General features: G+C 50.0%; 1 protein-coding gene across 1 annotated transcript in view; it reads left to right on the forward strand.

Moving 5' to 3' along the window:
- The first annotated feature begins 9,734 nt into the window (after positions 1 to 9,734).
- Positions 9,735 to 19,557, forward strand: part of LOC308588057 (interferon regulatory factor 4-like) — a 29,141-nt gene continuing 19,318 nt past the window's right edge. Inside the window, exons 1-4 of the mRNA XM_081196256.1 lie at positions 9,735 to 10,609; positions 10,934 to 11,123; positions 14,127 to 14,218; positions 19,020 to 19,134. Coding sequence (XP_081052382.1) covers positions 9,977 to 10,609; positions 10,934 to 11,123; positions 14,127 to 14,218; positions 19,020 to 19,134 — 1,030 coding nt within the window. The 5' untranslated portion in view covers positions 9,735 to 9,976. The remainder of the gene's footprint in view (positions 10,610 to 10,933; positions 11,124 to 14,126; positions 14,219 to 19,019; positions 19,135 to 19,557) is intronic.

The following is a 19,557-nucleotide window of genomic DNA, read 5'->3' on the forward strand; positions in this document are numbered from 1 at the left end:
ATTCCACAAACGGGGAGCTACCACTGAAAAGGCCCTGCTCCCACGTCGCCACCCTCCAGAGCTCTTGTGGAGGAGGCACACGAAGAAGGGCCTCAGAAGGTGATCTCAGGGTCCGGGTCGGGTCATATGGAAAGAGGCAGTCCTTGGGATATTGCGGTCCTGGGCCGTTTAAGGCTTTATAGGTCAAAACCAGCACTTTGAGTTGGGCCCAGAAAGCAGCTGGAAACCTGGCTGACGAACCCACATATAATGCACTGCAGTAATCTAACCTAAAGGTTATAGATACACTCTCTCACACACATGTAAATGTTTTTTAAAAAAACAAGGTTAAACATATATATTAGTCCCCTTTATTTACAAATAAAGAGACCCTGTGCTTCCTAGAATATTTGAGTGTTTGGCCATGGCAAAATAAGAGGCAATCAAGTGACAATGGACATGTCTGCACTTAACAATAAGTCCAGCCACAAAAATTTGCTGGCTCCTTTCTGGAGAGTAGAGCACAGTGACTTTTGCTCCCCTCTGGTCCTTTTAGCTAAGTGTGGCATGACAGCCAAGCCAAGGTTTGGCTCGGCGTGTCGTCCAAACTGGAGCTGTGCTTAAACTCCTTCCACAGTCAGTCGGTAGTCAACCTGTGAGGATCCAGGGAGAGGCACCATCTTTCCGCCTATGTTTCGCTTCCAGAGATGAAACTTGAGATCCTGTTTGATGCTCCTACTTCAAACCCTGGAAAGGAAGCAATGCGTTCATCTCCCAGAGGCCTCTTGGGCTTTTCATGCGCAACACCAAGCCTTTCTGATCTGCTGCAGCAAAAGTGGTTGAATGGATACATAGCAAAAAAAGGAAGGGGGCAAATGTGTTTTATTTCAAATACTCTGGGATAGCTCAGTTGGTAGAGCATGAGACTCTTAATCTTAATCTCAGGTCAGGGTTGTTGTGGGTTCAAGATCTATGTTGGGCAAAAGATTCCTGCAATGCAGGGGGTTGGACTAGATGACCCTCGGGTCCCAACTCTAGGGTTCTGTGGTTTTTTCCTTAGCACTATTCAAAAAGCCTAGAATGACATGGGCACCCCCTAGTGGGAAATTCTGTCCTCATTGGCAAATGCTCCCCTAAGGAGATCTGCATGGGAGTTTCAGCGATCACTCTCTGAGCTCTGATTTCAGGCTCATTATTATCCTGCTACCTTTGAGGGTGACGCTGTGGGTTAAACCACAGAGCCTAGGGCTTGCCGATCAGAAGGTCGGCGGTTCAAATCCCTGCAACGGGGTGAGCTCCCGTTACTCGGTCCTAGCTCTTGCCAACCTAGCAGTTCGAAAGCACGTCAAAGTGCAAGTAGATAAATAGGTACCGCTCTGGCGGAAAGGTAAACAGCGTTTCCGTGCACTGCTCTGGTTCGCCAGAAGCGGCTTAGTCATGCTGACCACATGACCTGGAAGCTGTATGCCGGCTCCCTCAGCCAAGAAAGCAAAATGAGCGCTGCAACCACAGAGTTGGTCACGACTGGACCTAATGGTCAGGGGTCCCTTTACCATTAACTTTGGAAGACATGACCAGAAGGACAGCATGTACAGCAAATGGGTTGCACAGGAGGTTTTCAGTGGGAAACTGGAATGGGTCCCTGATCCAGATTGAAGTCTCACTGTCTCCCTTAAGGGGAAAAAAGGAGGTAAGGAGATGCTGCAAAATTAGATACTTGTGTGTGTAATCAAAATAAAATTGTGCTTTGCTCAGGGGCCCACAACTTCGATGAGAACCAGCGCTCCGTATGAATTTATTTGCCATGGCTTGTACACCACCTATCTACAAACCGCAGTCAAGGCATCTTAAGAAAGAGCACAATACCATGGTGTAAAATACAAAAATGCGTCAATTATTTGTTTGCAAATTTTTCTATGCCGCTCCATTAAATGCTCTTTCTGTTGAAGAAGAGCATAGAATCAGATAATTGTAGAGTTGGAAGGGACCCACAGAGTCATCTAGCCCAACCCCAGGGAAGGCAGGAATCACAGCTCTGTGTGTGCATGTGCGCCCCCCGCTGTTTAGCAATAAATGAAGGTAAGGGATATTAAAAGGTCCAGCATCAGAGGCCACAGAGGGATGCGGATGGCGCTGTGGGTTAAACCCCAGAGCCTAGGACTTGCTGATCAGAAGGTCGGTGGTTCGAATCCCCGCGATGGGGTGAGCTCCCATTGCCCGGTCCCTGCTCCTGCCAACCTAGCAGTTCAAAAGCACGTCAAAGTGCAAGTAGATAAATAGGTACCGCTCCGGCGGGAAGGTAAACGGCGTTTCCATGCGCTGCTCTGGTTCTCCAGAAGCGGATTAGTCATACTGGCCACATGACCCAGAAGCTGAACGCTGGCTCCCTCGGCCAATAAAGCGAGATGAGCGCCGCAACCCCAAAGTCATTCGCAACTGGACCTAATAGTCAGGAGTCCCTTTACCTTTATCAGAGGCCACATGTATCAGAGTACCAACCTGTGGGAATCACTAGAGGGAAGAGTGTTGTTGTGTCTGGATTCTACTTGCAGGATTCATGGGGGCACTGGGCTGGCCACTGTGAGAACAGGATTTGGGGCTAGGTGGGCAATTGGCCTGTTCAAACAGGTAAAAAAAGGTAAAGGTAAAGGACCCCTGGATCATTAAGTCCAGTCAAAGGCGACTATGGGGTTGCGGCGCTCATTTCACTTTCAGACCAAGGGAGCCGGCATTTGTCCACAGACAGCTTTCTGTGTCATGTGGCCAGCAGGATTCAACCACTTCTGGTGCAATGGGACACTGTGATGGAAGCCAGAGCACACAGAAATGCTGTTTCCCTTCCCACTACAGTGGTACCTATTTATCTACTTGCGCTGGTGTGCTTTCGAACTGCTAGGCTGGCAGGAGCTGGGACAGAGCAACGGGAGCTCACCGCGGGGATTCGAACCGCCAACCTTCTGATCGGCAAGCCCAGGAGGCTCAGTAGTTTAGACCACCCACGTCTTTTGGTTCAAACAGGGTCTGGGTACTGGCAACACTATTGGTTTGTCTTATATTAAAGATGTAAGCACAAATTGTGGTTCTGTAATGACGACGCTTTAGCTGTGATTCCTGCATTGCAGGGGGTTGAACTAGATGACAGTTCTATGAGTCTATGAACGTACAAATCTGTTCCTTTTAATTTTTTTCAAAAGGCAGATCAGTCAAAAGCACAGACTTATCTAATGCACAGCGTGGTTTTCACCCTCTGGCAGATGGATAACTGACAAAGTACTTTGATTGCACTGAAAGTCACAGAGCGTTCCTTATTTTGAAACACTGAAATATAATATTTGAACACACACATGCCCCCAAAATGTGGGATGAACGAACGATTGCCAGGAAGACGTGTCAACGTGCAAGCAAATCGGAATGAATGCAGAGTCATGCAACCTCCTTGCAAAGCGCCGGGGCTCAAAGAAAGCCCCACACAGACCGGGCAGGATCTAGCCTCCATGTCAGATTTGGCAAGCCAGTCAGGATGGCTGATCAATACACAAGCCGTCCCATAGCCTAAGGCAGGATTCTGACCACCAGGCCACTATGACAAGGCCCACATCAACAGCCATGCAATGTATCCCCCCAAGCGTAGAGGGACCTCTTACCTCCCCACGATCCGGGCGGGAGAGTCGGAGACATTTGTATTCCAAAGTCATCATGCAAAAAGTGTTCAATTATTCATTCCGGCTAATTGCCGCGCGGAGCCTGAAATGCACATTAATCGCCTCATCAGCCTGAGAGCCGTTAGATGAGGTCATCCCTTTGACAAGGCTCCGCAAATTGGTTCTCCCCTCACCTGTCCTGATCTTGCAGCAGCTGAGCTTCTACCTCTAACGTTAAATAAGTTGGAGTTCTTGTTATTAAATATACCAAGAAAAAAGCACACCAAGAACTCAGGCCAATAACGAATTATTATATATATCCTTATGAGTTTGAGTTTGTAATCTCTGTTTGAGTTCGTAATCTCTATTTGCGATTGCAATCCTTGTCAGAATACATACTTTTGAATGGAATGGTTTTTGCTACAATTGACTATTGATTTGTGAGTACGGACCACTCCCACTGCTGAAACTTATATTGGCAGACTTTTTTCTTGAGCTTCTACTTCTGACACCCACACAAAAGAACCCAAGGAGGTTTAGGAGAGCAGTCAGTGCTTTTAAGGTTGATTCCCAATGGCAAAGTATCTGCACAATAAAAGGTAAAGGTAAAGGGACCCCTGACCATTAGGTCCAGTCGTGGCCGACTCTGGGGTTGCGGCGCTCATCTCGCTTTATTGGCCGAGGGAGCCGGCGTACAGCTTCCGGGTCATGTGGCCAGCATGACTAAGCCGCTTCTGGCGAACCAGAGCAGCGCACGGAAACGCCGTTTACCTTCCCGCTGGAGCGGTACCTATTTATCTACTTGCACTTTGATGTGCTTTCAAACTGCTAGGTTGGCAGGAGCAGGGACCAAACAACGGGAGCTCACCCTGTTGCGAGGATTCGAAAATACTGCGTCCCAATTACCGTATTTTTTGCTCTATAAGACTCACTTTTTCCCTCCTAAAAAGTAAGGGGAAATGTGTGTGCGTCTTATGGAGCGAATGCAGGCTGTGCAGCTATCCCAGAAGCCAGAACAGCAAGAGGGATCGCTGCTTTCACTGCACAGCGATCCCTCTTGCTGTTCTGGCTTCTGAGATTCAGAATATTTTTTTTCTTGTTTTCCTCCTCCAAAAACTAGGTGCGTCTTGTGGTCTGGTGCGTCTTATAGAGCGAAAAATACGGTGCATCTTACAGGACCCAGACAGGAGGATAAGAGCCTAGGATGAGGACAGCTGCTGGATCAGGCCAAAGTGGACCTATCTACTGCAGCATCCTGCTCTCACAGAGGCCAACCACATGCCTGCAAAACCCCACAAGCAGGATCTTGTGATTCCCAAGCACACTGCCTCCAGCAATGGAAGTAGCACAGCAAGTACATGGTTTGCCTGTTGGGTTAGGACCTGGGAGATCAGGGTTCGAATCCCCACGCAGCCATGAAGCTCACCTTGGGCCAGCCACTATCCACAGGAGCCAAGTCTTTGGGGGCGAGGCCCCTTCACCCCACAATAAAATATTTGGGGAGGTTGGGGCTCCCCAAAGTAGATGGGCATTGCCATTCAAACGATGTGTGTGCCTTGTGATCGATTATGTGGGGCGAGGCTTGTTATATTCCAAGTATTTCGTTCAAGTTGGCACCCCGTCACCATCTCTTAGCCCAACCTGCCTCACAGGGTTGTTGGGAGGATGAAATGGGGAGGAAGAGAAACATGGGCACTACCTTGAGAAGAAAGGTGGCATATACAGTGGTACCTCGGGTTAAGTACTTAATTCGTTCCGGAGGTCCGTACTTAACCTGAAACTGTTCTTAATCTGAAGCACCACTTTAGCTAATGGGGCCTCCTGCTGCCACCACGCCGCCGGAGCACGATTTCTGTTCTCATCCTGAAGCAAGGTTCTTAACCTGAAGCACTATTTCTGGGTTAGCGGAGTCTGTAACCTGAAGCGTCTGTAACCTGAGGTACCACTGTATATGTAATAAATATGAATGAGTTACAGGTAGGTAGCCATGTTGGTCTGCCGTGGTCGAAACAAAATTTTAAAAAAATCCTTCCAGTAGCACCTTTGTTGTTGTTTAGTCGTTTAGTCGTGTCCGCCTCTTCATGACCCCCTGGACCAGAGCACGCCAGGCACTCCTGTCTTCTGCTGCCTCCCTCATCCTGGCAGCTTTGAGAACACTGTCCCACCATCTCGTCCTCCGTCCTCCCCTTCTCCTTGTGCCCTCCATCTTCCCCAACATCAGGGTCTTTTCCAGGGAGTCTTCTCTTCTCAGGAGGTGGCCAAAGTCTTGGAGCCTCAGCTTCAGGATCTGTCCTTCCAGTGAGCACTCAGGGCTGATTTCCTTCAGGATGGAGAGGTTTGATCTTCTTGCAGTCCATGGGACTCTCAAGAGTCTCCTCCAGCACCAGAATTCAAAAGCATCCATTCTTCGGCGATCAGTCTTCTTTATGGTCCAGCTCTCACTTCCTAGCACCTTAGATACCAACTTTGTTTTTGGTATGAGCTTTTGTGGTATCTGAAGAAGTGCGCATGCACACGAAAGCTCATACCAAGAACAAACTTAGTCGGTCTCTAAGGCAGTGTTTCCCAACCACTGTTCCGCGGCACACTAGTGTGCCACGAGATGTTGCCTGGTGTGCCGCGAGATGTTGCCTGGAGGGAGGCGGGCGAGTTGGGCGGCGAGAGGCGGGGCGGCGGCGGCGAGGAGAGGCCGCCCAGCGCGGGGCTCTCGCCGTCTGCCTGCCTGGCTGCCTGCGAGCTCGGCGGGCAGCGCCTCCGTCCGCAGCGCCCGCCTTGCGGCTCTCATTCCCTGCCCCTGCCAAAGCTCACCCAGCCAAGCCGCGCTCTCCTTCCTGCCTCGCTTTGCTGCCTCCTCCCCCCCCCACCCCCAAAGCTTGGAGGTTCCCCGGCAAGGGGGAGGGGAAAAAATTGAAACTTACACTGTCGTGCGTCCCTCCCGGCGTGACGCTGCGCGCTGACGTCACGGGGCTGTAATGGTGGTGTGCCTCGAGATTTTTTTCATCAAACAAGTGTGCCTTTGCCCAAAAAAGGTTGGGAAACACTGCTCTAAGGTGCTACTGGAAGGAATTTTTTAAATTTTGTTTCTAATATGAATGAAAAGTTGCCACTGACAGCCTTATCCTAAGAACCTGCTACCCAAATGCAACATGGAAAGCTGCCTCCCACCAAGTCAGACCTGGTCCATTTAGCCCAGTATTGTCTGCACTGACTGGCAGTAGCTCTTCATGCATTGAGATCCCTCCCTGAAAGCTGCCAAGGCGATTGCTCTGCGTGCACTTTCCTACTAAGTTCTGGATGCACCCCTGCATGGCCACAGGGCTGATGTCTTTTTGTGGGCACTGTGCCTTTCACAGTGGATGTTCACCAGGTGCAGCTTTCCTGTGCGTCTGTGCTAGGGAAGACTTTCCCATTTAGTTTCTTCCTGTTAGGCAGCTGCTGGAGACAGCAAGGGAGCCAAGTCTCAGCTCACCAAGTGAGCAAGCCTGTTCATGCCGAAGGATTGCCTGTTGCCGCTGTTCAGCTCGTGCGCCGCTTGCAACATTCTGCATTTGGAGCTTGGAAGGCTCACCTCGCTTCCCTGGAAAAGGCGGCAGCGGCAGGAGTTTCCTGGCACAGAGACCCCCCACGCCAACATCCCAACACCACATGCGACCTGCTCTGAGCTGCCACCAGGTGGAACAGGTAGCTTTAGAACGCTTCCAATTCCATTCTGATTTATTAGGCATTTTATACTTAAAAGTCTCAAAATGTGATTTGCAATACAGTATAACATAATAAAACACACATTGAAAAACGCAGAGTGAATACAGCAACAACTAGTGTACAGTAACAGCACATACACCCTGGAACTCCCTGCCGACTGATATCAGGCAGGAGCCTACACCATATTATTTTCAGCACCTGCTAAAAACATTTGTATAAAAACAATGTATTTTCATATTTTTGAAACGTTAATATTTCATTTGCTTTTTTAAATTGCATTTGCATTTTTATTGTTTGTGAGCTGCCTTGGGGTGTGTTTTTTTGGCCAAAAGGCGGTATATTAATTGTTACGGAAATTACCGGGCGGGGGGCATCTTTAAAGTTGTTAAATGTTACAAATATTATGCCTGAATGTATCCTTTCAACTTGACAGCTCAGGGAAGTTACCTAGCTTTAAAAATCATATAGAATCATCTCCTTTGCCAGTTTCCTCCATTCCAACACTATTTTGCGCTTGGAAAAGGGTCTCCAGGAAGTTCCCAGAGGTGACAACTGCTGAGCTGATTGCTGGCCAAGAAAAGCCTAATCCCATGCAAAGGAAGTTCTCTTGTACTTTGGGTGGTGGGACTTCAGAAGGTGTTTGCTTCAGTTGCTTGAAACCACAGAAGGGGAGAGTTGCTTTTCTGCTCAGATCCTGCCTACAGGTTTTCTCCTGGGACATTTGGTTGCCCTGTGAGAACAGGATGGTGGACTGGATGGCCCTCATCCAGCCAGCTCTCTTCTTATGTTCATCAGCAAAGGAAAGTCCAGGTGCTTTTGCTGAAGGAGATGGTTGTACAGTGGTGCCTCGCAAGACAAAAAGAATCCGTTCTGTGATTCTCTTCGTCTAGCGGTTTTTTCGTCTTGCGAAGCAAGCCCATTGACGGATTAGCGGATTAGCGCTATTAGCGGCTTTTAGCAGCTTTTAGTGGCTTATCAGATCAGCTGATAAGCGGCTTAGCGGCTTAGAAAAAGGGGGGGAGGGAAAAAACCCCACAGGAACTCGCAAGACATTTTCGTCTTGCGAAGCAAGCTCATAGGAAATTCGTTTTGCGAAGCACCTCCAAAACGGAAAACTCTTTCATCTTGCCAGTGGCGTAGCGTGGGGGGTGCAGGGGGGGCCGGCCGCAACATCTGGGGGGGCGCGCTCGCACTCGCAGCTCTCTGCCCCTACCTGGTTCACTCACTCTCTCTCACTGCACTGCTGGCTGTGCGAATCCGATCCGAGCCGCTGGGTCGCCGCCCACTGTGGAGGGGGTGGGTGCCAGGCGTGCGGTGCGGAGAGAGAGCAAGGGACTATCTGGGGGAGGGACAGTGCAGCGGCCGCCCAGCGCAGCGCTGAGCGCGGGAGAGAACCACACCAGACCAGACCAGGCAGCAGCAAGAAGAAGCTGGCAGCGGCGGCAGGCTAGGGGTTAGGGGGCGCAAATTACTTGCCTTGCCCCGGGTGCTGACAACCCACGCTACGCCGCTGCATCTTGCGAGGCATTCGTCTTGCGGGGCACCACTGTAATGCACTCCGCCTGTTTTACTTGGGGTGGGGCTGGGTGGGAGAATTGTCTGACTTGCATTGCTTTAATACGCACAAACTGAAATAAAAAAGGGTTGATTCGTTTTAAGTCCAACAGAGCTTCCAGACAGCCACTATTTTCTCGGGTGGGATGCAATCCCAAATTAAGTTTGCATGTTTCCTGTTGATTCAGAAGCAGGGCCAGATTGAGTTTTGATGAGGCCCTAAGCTACTGAAGGTAATGAGGCCCTTTATATGCCCAGATGTCCTTTGTCAGCAACAAATTGTTGCTGTTTTTTGTGTGTTGAATATACACACTATGGTAATTTATGGACCTAAACATTAAAGGTAAAGGGACTCCTGACCATTAGGTCCAGTTGTGGCAGACTCTGGGGTTGCGCCGCTCATCTTGCTTTATTGGCTGAGGGAGCCAGCACACAGCTTCCAAGTCATGTGGCCAGCATGACTAAGCCGCTTCTGGTGAACCAGAGCAGTGCACGGAAACGCCGTTTACCTTCCCGCCAGAGCGGTACCTATTTATCTACTTGCACTTTGACGTGCTTTCGGCCTGCTAGGTTGGCAAGAGCAGGGACTGAGCAACGGGAGCTCACACCATCGCGGGGATTCAAACCGCCAACCTTCTGATCGGCAAGTCCTAGGCTCTGTGGTTTAACCCACAGCACCACCCACGTTCCTAATTTATGGACCTAAAATGTATCTAAAACCATTTGCACATAACAAATAGGAGCCTACACAACACAAAACACTGTTGCTGTAAGTAGGTTTTATTTTATTTGTTTGTTATCTTATATTATGGTAATGTACATTACGGTTTTTTTCCCCTTTAAATTTTTCTGGGGGCCCCAAGAGAGTGTGGCCCCAAGCTATAGCTTGTTTAGCTTATACGTAAAACCGGCACTGATTTGGAAGCTTTATCAGGCTTGCTGTAAAGACAGCGAACGGAGAATGCGCAGGGTCCACGTTTGCTCGACGACGCAGCACCATCTAACCTTCCGGATGAGGCCGGATACTCGTGCAATAGGGGCCTCTGGAAGCGCCCCGCGTGGCTTGCCACGAATCCGAACCTATTTATGGGAGCCTGGAAATGGTTTCCCCCTGGGTGATCTGCACAGAAAAGGAATATGGGGAAGGCCACCGCTTTCGGCGCACCCAAATTCTAGGTCGACGACACCCCAACCCCCACCCCGCTTTGCCATCCTTCTCCGCCTCCCCGAGGGAGGGATCGCTCCCTTTTGGCAGCCGGGCCGGAGCGAAAGTGAAACCGACGCGGCACAGTTTCGCTTTCCCGTCGCCCGCGCAGCTCGGCGTGGCGCAGCCGCCGCCCGCGCAGATCCGTCCGCGATTCTTGCACAGGGCTCTCTCTCCACCGGCCCTGGGGGAAAAGAATCAGGGAGCAGAGAGCAGGGTCGAGGGGGGGATCGGGGTGAGCAGCCCCGACGGTGCGGCGGCGGCTCTTGCCGGCTGGAGCGCACGAGCGGCGTCGCAGGAGGCGCGCATGGTGGGGAGAGCGCAGCTCCCCGAAGCCCGGGCGCAGCAGCACATGGCAGAGCCGAGGCCGCCCCCGATGCGCCTGAAGGAGTGGCTCGTCGCGCAGGTGGACAGCGGCCGCTACCCGGGGCTGCGCTGGGAGAACGGCGAGAAGACGCTGTTCCGCATCCCCTGGAAACACGCGGCCAAGCAGGACTACCGGCAGCAGGAAGACGCGGCGCTCTTCAAGGTATGGGCGCCCTCGAGGGGCAGCCCCCCGCGGGGGTGCCTTCCCAAGCATCACTTTACCCCATTCCCAAATTCTTGCGGGACCCTGGCCTGCTCCTGCCTCTTGCAGCTCTCGCTTTGCGCCCTCGCCGTCACCCCGAGTTCTTTGCGCATCGCGCCCCGTTCCAACCTCCCCGACGCGCTCCGGGCAAGCGGGCTCTGCGCCCTGCGATGCTGGGGAGTTTCTTGGGACTCGGCTCCAGGGGCGCGCCCTTGAACGCCCTTGGGAATCCCGCGCCCTCGTTAGTTTCGTGGTGACCCGTCTCCCCGCTCTTCCTCGTTGCAGGCCTGGGCCGTCTACAAAGGCAAGTACCACGAAGGGCTGGACAAAGCCGACCCCTCCGTTTGGAAGACCCGCCTGCGCTGCGCCTTGAACAAAAGCACCGACTTCAAGGAGGTCCCCGAGAGGAGCCATCTGGACATCTCGGAGCCCTACAAGGTGTACCAGATCCTTTCGGATGCATCCCAAGAAACAGGTGTGTCTGGCGGCCTGAAGCCCCAGGAGTTGGTGGAGAGGTGGTCCTCTCTTGCTGTGAAAAACAGACCCCCTCCTCAATCCCCTTAACCCTTGTCACCAGTCCTGGACCAAATCCTACCAGCCAGAGGGCCATTACTGTCAACATTTCCATTTTTTAAGGGAAATTCCCTTATTCCAAATAGGATTCCTCGCAAGAAAAGGGAAAAGTTGACAGCTATGCAGAGGGCTAGGGAAGTGTTCCCAGTGGTTCCACTGCCACTTCCACTGGCTGCCCCTGATTTTAAGCCTCTCCTGATCTCTCTCTCTTCACAAGCACTCCAGGTTTGTATACAAAGCAACTTTGCACGGAATCAAAGCACTGGTCCAGAAAGCTCAGTGTTGCCTACATCAAGGTGGTCCAGCGCGCAGCCCTGCTGGGCAACATTTGACGCCTTCCTAACCTCACAGTTCTTGCGCTGCCTTCCCAAAGCCCAGCGCCTCGCTCATCAGCAGGCTTTGGGAAGGCAGCATGAGGGCTGCAGGGGGTGTGTGTCCCTTTTTTGTCCTCCCCCCACGCCCTGTCCCGTGCGACAAGGCAGTATGGCCTGTGGGTTCCACGTCAAAGTACTCTTGCGGCCCGCTTGGTATGAAAAGGTAGACTGCCCTGGTCCACAGTGGATCTCCAGTGGCTCAGGCAGGGGACTCTCTCAGTCCTGCCTGGTGATGCTGGCGAAGATTGAACCTGCGACCTTCTGCATGTGACACACATGCTCTGCTCTGGAGCCACAGTCCCTTCCTTTTAGTTTCTCCTGCTGTCGTCATAAAATCATAGAGATGGGTCATTTCATCCTATAATAATAATTTATTATTTGTACCCAGCCCATCTGGCTGGGCTTCCCCAGCCACTCTGGGCGGCTTCCAACAAAGATTAAAAATACATTAAAATGTCACACATTAAAAACTTCCCTGAACAGGGCTGCCTTCAGATGTCTTCTGAATGTCAGGTAGTTGTTTATCTCTTTGACATCTGATGGGAGGACGTTCCACAGGGCGGGGGCCACTACCGAGAAGGCCCTCTGCCTGGTTCCCTGTAGATTTGCTTCTCACTGTGAGGGAACCCCCAGAAGGCCCTCGGAGCTGGACCTCAGGGTCCAGGCAGAACGATGGGGGTGGAGACGCTCCTTCATCCAACCCCCTGCAATGCAGGAATCTAAACTTGTGGGGCAAGGAGAGGGCTCAGGCAGCAGCTTCCGCAAGGTCTGGGTGGGGCGCCTCATTCCTGTCCCTAAACCTTGCCATTATTTTCCGTGCAGGTGGCTTTGCATTTCCCGTTCCTTTCTCCCAGCATCTGAATTTGGTTCTTGGGTCCCATTCCTTAAAGCCCAAAGAAGGAACCTAACTTTGGTCCCCTCTGTGCTCCCCAGACAATTTTGGGGTCACCCATAGGCGTAGGCAAGGGGGACAACTGCCCCCGAAATCAAGTAAATAAATACAATTACTTAACTGCAAGTAGAAATTGTAGAAAGGTTTTGACAGGTCTTTCTGAGCTCTTGGAGTCAAAAGGAAGTAATTCAAAGCAACTGTTGTTGAGACATTTCGTTCTGAATCTGCTGGACCAGAGCCGGACAGAGGATGATGACAGTTGGGTGTCTGGCCCCCACTAACATAAATCCTGGCTGTGCCCATGGGGGCACCCACGCTATCTCACCCCTCAGCTGCCCAGAGGCTGATCTCTGCAAGATTCCTCCACCTGGTCAAAAGGTGATTTTCTGTGCAAGGCAACATGACCACATGCTAAACTTCTCCTGATATTCTCCTGGTGCATCTGAGCCAGGACTTTTGGGGAGAAGCGATGTGCAGAGGATTCAGGCTTGTGAGGCAATTCCCCCTTGGACTGCCACACTCCTCCGCTCCTGCCAAACCATCTGGAGGGCAAAGTAGGGAGCGAAGACCCTTGCCCTCCTAAACCTGCTGTGCCAGTGCCTCTTCACATAGCTCAATAATTGAGGCCCCGGTTAATTCGCTAGCAAAACCTTCCGGGCTCCGTCCTTTGCAAACGCGTTTTAAAAGGTAGCAGGTGCTGGCGTGGACTTTGCTCTCCAGAGAGCTGCTTCTGCTGCCAGCCAAGATAACACTGTTAGGCTAGATCAGGGGTCAACAATGTTTTTGGACCTGGGGCTACAGCGGCTCATGAAGAAATGGGACAGAGCGCACTCCTCAAAGGGGAGATGGTTACTCCTTTTACACTGCAAAAGTGAATGCTTTGCGCCTCCAGTTTTAATGCAAGAAAGAAAGTGTGCCTTGGCGATCAGCCATTGGGGGGAAATTGCCCTGGAGACAGACCCTAAGAACCTAAGCAGTGCTCTGCTGGATCAGGCCCATCCAGCATCCTGTTCTCCCAGTGGGAAACCTACAAGCAGGATCCGTGCACAAGAGTCTTCTCCCCTCCTGGAGTTTCCTGCAACTGGGATTCCCAAGAGAGTTTCCTTAAGAAAGGTTCTGTCCCTCTGTAGCCTCAGCTGAATACATATTGTTATTGGGTCCCCATTGGTCAATCTTCGCTGGATCTGTCTATATCTATTCACACAGATAGATCAGTGACATCTATGTAGGCGGCACAAAAAAGGGAGAGAGACTAGATCCCTGCCCTGAGGACCTTACAATCTTAAGTAGTGACACAGCAGAGAGAAATGGAGGCCTCGTGGCGATTTGCGCAGGTATGGCACAGTTTCCACAATCTGTGCTGTAATAATTCCAGAAATATCCAGTAGACCAGGCACTGAGATCTATGTTAGAGCTGCGTCATTGTTTTTTGCCTGAGCACAGCAGGGTTATCTCAGCAGCACAGCTATTAATGGGGAGAAAGGAAAGTGAAACCGAATTAAAGCAACTGGTCAGAATTACCAACTGATCAAGGAGCAGATATAGGTGGCAGTGCTAATATGAGTAGTGCATAAGGGGCAGCTGGGACTCAAATAAATGTTATCTGGGATTAAACAGATTTTCTCTCTCTGCCTTTCAGATAAGGAAAATAGCAAAGAGCCCCTTCTGGAGGCAAGGCAGCCCCCAACGTCGCCACACCAAGAGACCAGAGAAAATGGAAAGCCAAACAAGGTATAAGGGTGTTGCTGGCACAATCCTGGGGCTTGGACACTGTCATGCATATAAAAATAAATAAACCCAGCTAATTTGACGCCACTCAGGAATCCAACCGCTGAGCATTGGCATGGGGGGGGGGGAGAATAAGCAGCCTCCTTAGCTCTCAAGCTGCATGCCACTGTTGTTGCCAACCTAGACGGATCAAGTTTTGCAACAGAAATGGGTTGCTGGGCTTTGCAAATGTTTCCCTTTTTCTTTCTTAAATAGAATTTTTAGGTTTGTTTTCTGTTACTATTAACATTGCAGGCTAGGCTTCTCTGAACCTGACACCGTCCAGCTGTTTTGGCCAGGGCTGATGAGAGTTGTGGTTCAAATCGGCTGGAGGGCACCAGGTTGGGAAAGCCTCTTGGCAGGCAACGCAGCGCATCTAAAGTATTCTGTGTCTCCTTACCTGTCCTCTTGCTGCTCCATTGGAAATCCATCCTAGTGATTTCCTTCATTCGTATAACCAATATATAGGCGTCTTAATGCATTGAAACCACCCCTCTAAGCTGTTTGCAAAGTGAAAACCATAGAATCAGAATGTGAAATATGAATACAGTGGTACCTCGGGTTACATATGCTTCAGGTTACATACGCTTTGGGTTACAGACTCTGCTAACCCAGAAATAGTACCTCGGGTTAAGAACTTTGCTTCAGGATGAGAACAGAAATCGTGCTGCAGCAGTGCGGCAGCAGCAGGAGGCCCCATTAGCTAAAGTGGCGCTTCAGGTTAAGAACAGTTTCAGGCTAAGTACGGACCTCCGGAATGAATTAAGTACTTAACCCGAGGTATCACTGTAAAATGAAAATGCACGCTATCAATCAAAACCCAGGCTGCAAATACTAAAATACTATTCATGTCAGGGTTTGGGTGTTGGCAGTAGGAATTATAATAATTATATCTGCAATGTGCTGTGGGGGTTTTAAAAAAAAAGAGGAAGAAAGGGGAAGAATGGGTTTATGAAGCAGACATAATATAAGAAGAGCCTGCTGGTTCAGGCCAGGGCCTGTCTAGGCCAGAATTCTGTTCTCACGGGGCCACCCAGACGTCTATGGAAAGCACGCAAGCAGGATGCAAGCCCCAGAGCCCTCTCCCTTCCTGTGGTTTTCAGCAACTGGTACTCAGAAGCATTGCTGCCTCCAGCCCTGGAATCCTAGACTTGTAGAGTTGGAAGGGTCTCCCAAAGGCCATCTAGTCCAACCCCCTGCAATGCAGGAATCTCAGCTAAAGCACCCATGGCAGACGGCCACCCAACCTCTCCTTAGAAACCTCCAAGGAAGGAGAGTTCACCGCCTCCCGAGGGAGACTGTTCCACTGTCAAACAGCTCTGTGGAGGCAGCGCATTGCCATCATGTGGGAATGTTAAGGAAGCTAGGAGAGGATATGCAGTGGTACCTCTAGTTGTGGACACGATCCGTTCCAGGGTGCTGTTTGCACCCCGAAAAGTCAGCAACTGGAGTGCCTCTTCCACGCATGTGCACGGCACAATTGAGCATGCATGCGCAAAGCACGCAAATTGCTTTTGCACATGCGTGAAATGCGCAGATCACTTTTGCACATGAGTGAAGCATGCAGATTACTTTTGCACATGCGCAAAGCGCGCAGATCGCTTTTGCACATGCACAAAGCACGCAGAACGCTTCTGCATGTATGCACAGGGCGAAACCCCGAAGTATACACTTCCGGGTTGGGTGCGTTTGCAAGCTGAAAAGACGCAACATGGACCTAACGCAACACGAGGTATGACTATTGTTTTGATATGATCTCTCCTCACTCATGCTAGAGAACAAACAGCAGAGCACGTTCCCTTTGCAACTTAATTGGAAGCAAGTTGATGATTTGTTAGAATCCTTTAATTAAGCAATCCAGTCTGGCTTGTTCCTGGTAAGTTTCCCCTTTATTTCCCTCCCATAATAACATCTTTCTGCAAAGATGAACCATGTGCTGGCTAAGCCAGAAGAGGAGGTCCAAGAGAGAAGTCTAAAAAGGGAAGATGTCTGCGTGGCTAGCCCTTTTACGGGGTCTGCTAGGGTCCTGCTCATCTACCTGGCCACACACAAGGGGAGGAGACTCCAGAGCAGGTGTGACAGGAAGTCCTCCCTGTCTGGAGCCACATTCCCCTGTGTGTCTACTCTGGGCAACAGGAAAATGTTGTACGTAGGACCCTTGTACCTATGGGGCTGCCTCTCCCGGTATGCCCTGTGGAGGACCTTAAGGTCCATAAATAGTAGCACCCTAGAGGTCCCGGGCCCTAAGGAAGTCAGATTAGCCTCAACCAGAGTCAGGGCCTTTTCAGCACTGGCCCCGGCCTGGTGGAACGCTCTGTCTCATGAGACCAGGGCCCTGCGGGATCTGATTTCTTTCCGCAGGGCCTGTAAAACAGAGTTGTTCCGCCTAGCCTTTGGCTTGGAATCAACTTGATCCCCTTCCCCTCTTTCCGTTTTCCTTTCTCCTGTGGTGGAACTCCTATTTGGGGACTTCCCTGGCTTTTTTCTGGCCCACGTAGGACCAGTCTAGATAGTTGGCCTTGGTGAAGACTTGACGTTTTCATCCCCAAAAAGTTTTTGATTTGAGTTCCTACTGAAATGAGGCTGCATTTTAATGTTGTATTTTAATCTTGTTTTTAAGTTGTATTTCAATCAATTGTTTTTTTAATAATCTTTTATTAAGTTTTATCAATAAAATTACAAAAACAGAAAAATACAAAATTACAAAATACAAAGATACAGACATTAAACACAAATAGAAAAAGAAAAAACACATATAAAAGAAAACAAAACTCCCTCTTTTTTTGATTTCTCATCTTTAGTTAACTTATTTTCCTGACTTCCTCACGCCTCCCTTTTTTGTATCCCTTTTAAAAATTGGTTCAGCAAATTCATATCCAATTTAACTTATCTATTATCAATCCCATCTTACATTTTACCTTGTTGCTAGAACCCCTTCAGTTCATTTCAACGTCATCAGCATTCAAAAATTTTACAATGTTTCTGTAAATACTTTTTAAATTTCCTCCAATCTTCTTCCACAAGCTCTTCTCCCTGGTCTCGGATTCTGCCAGTAATTTCCAATCAATTGTTTTTATACTGGTGTTAGCTGCCCTGAGCCCGGTCTTGGCTGGGGAGGGCGGGGTATAAATAAAATTTAATAACAATACTTGACTGCTCTAGCAATACATCCCGCACATCATGACATCACTGCAAGTGTTATAGTCCTCTCCTCTATGGCGAACTTTCCTAAGAACTGGTGACTGCCTTGAGGCCACCCATAGCCTCTGATCAGCTGGGCTGGTTCAGGCACATACACCATTTAACCCACCAAATTTCTGCAGTTCCAAAGTCACCAGCCATGTCAGTGGCAGCTTGCAACTGACCTTGCCTGCAACGTGACTGGCATCGTGGGCACATGCTCTCTGTTTGTGGTGCCAGACCCCGGTGCCACCTGGAACAGCAAACACACCCAAGTTCCTGAGCCAGCTTTCCTGGTGTTGCCAGAAGCAGACATCTTTGAAAACTCGCTTCTAGCAGTCGGAACAGCCACGCAGCTGCAAATTGCACACATACCTCTTGCATTGCTCAGATGGGAGCTTTTGAAGCGAGAGATGCCGCGATGGAAAAGTTTTCTGCTGAGATGCACCGAGCCTACCTTTACAGTTTGAAGGTCAGGATGTGGTAAATCTGTCAACGCTTAGAAATTCCCTTCTTTTCCTCCTCCTGAGCAGTTTGATCTGGCTTCGTGCCTTGAGGCCGCTCTATCTGCAATGCCTGAACTATTAATCAGTTAGAGTGATTAATTGGAAACATTTAATCGACTCAAAGGGTGCTCCTGGTTCATCGCACTTAAAAGAGGCGTTCTCCCTTTTCTCGCACCCTGGAGGAAATGCATGCTCCTAGAACGACTCCTGCTATGACAAATCTGTGCATCTGCCTAAAAACAAGGAACCCAAAACTAGGCTTTTGCTTCAGGGACACAGTTGGAGGGAATAATGTTTCTGAAAACCAGTTGCTGGAAACCACAAGAAGGGGGAGCGGGCTGTTGTGATTGGATCCTGCTTGCAAGTTTGACATTGGGGCATCTGGTTGGCTGCTGTGAGAACAGGGTTCTTGACAAGATGCGCCATTGGCCTGATCCTGCAGGCTCTCCTTATGTCTTACATTATTATTATTATCCTCTAGCAGGGCCAGGGCCTTCTCAGTGATGGCTCCGACCTGGTGGAATGCTCTGTCCCAGGAGACCAGGGCCCTTCAGGATTTAACCTCCTTCCGTCGGGCCTATAAGACAGAGCTATTCCGCCTGGCTTTCAATTGCAACTTAGCCTGATCTTTTATTCCCCTTCCTTCCCTCCCCCTCCCCTTTTTATGAATATTACCCGCTCTGGGGTCCCACAGCTAATTCTCCCCTGGCCTCCTCGCTGGCCCAAGTGGGACTAATTTAGCCAGCTAGTCCTGGTGATCATCTAATGTTTATTGGATAGATTTCCCCCCTAAATTGATTATTGATTTTATTGTTATTTACACTTTATACCATATTTTATGCTGGTTTTTTGTAGCATCAATTAAGTGTTTTAAATTTGTTGTTAGCTGCCCTGAGCCTGGTTTCCTGAACCGGGAAGAGCAGGGTATAAATAAGAAAATATTTATTATTTATTTATTACAAAGTTAGGGGGCACTATAAGCCCAAATGCAGCCACACTCCAAGTCTATATCCTGTCCTTAGCCCTGGGTGATGGTGCCCCGTTCAGAATTACACCTGCCGTGTTTTCTTTCTTCCCAGGTCAGAACACCTTCAGAGACAGGCCAGGCCAGCAAGGATGAGCCGCTGGTGACCCTCCAGAGCGCCCCAGGGACACCCCAGGCCCCCCAGCAGCCAAGCCTTGGAGAGCACCAGGGTAAGGAAGAAGACCAGAGGCCTTTGGCTCCCTTTTGAGTTGGCCCTGCTCCTCTGGGTCCCTGCTTCCCCTTGACTATTCTGGGCTGCATCAATAGGAGTATAGCATCTAGATCAAGGGAAGTAATAGTGCCACTGTATTCTGCTCTGGTCAGACCTCACCTGGAGTACTGTGTCCAGTTCTGGGCACCACAGTTCAAGAAGGACACTGACAAACTGGAACGTGTCCAGAGGAGGGCAACCCAAATGGTCAAAGGCCTGGAAATGATGCCTTATGAGGAACGGCTAAGGGAGCTGGGCATGTTTAGCCTGGAGAAGAGGAGGTTAAGGGGTGATATGATAGCCATGTTCAAATATAGAAATGGATGTCACATAGAGGAGGGAGAAAGGTTGTTTTCTGCTGCTCCAGAGAAGCGGACACGGA

The sequence above is a fragment of the Podarcis bocagei genome (genome assembly GCF_964188305.1).
Source record: "Podarcis bocagei genome assembly, chromosome: 5".
Taxonomy (NCBI): domain Eukaryota; kingdom Metazoa; phylum Chordata; class Lepidosauria; order Squamata; family Lacertidae; genus Podarcis; species Podarcis bocagei.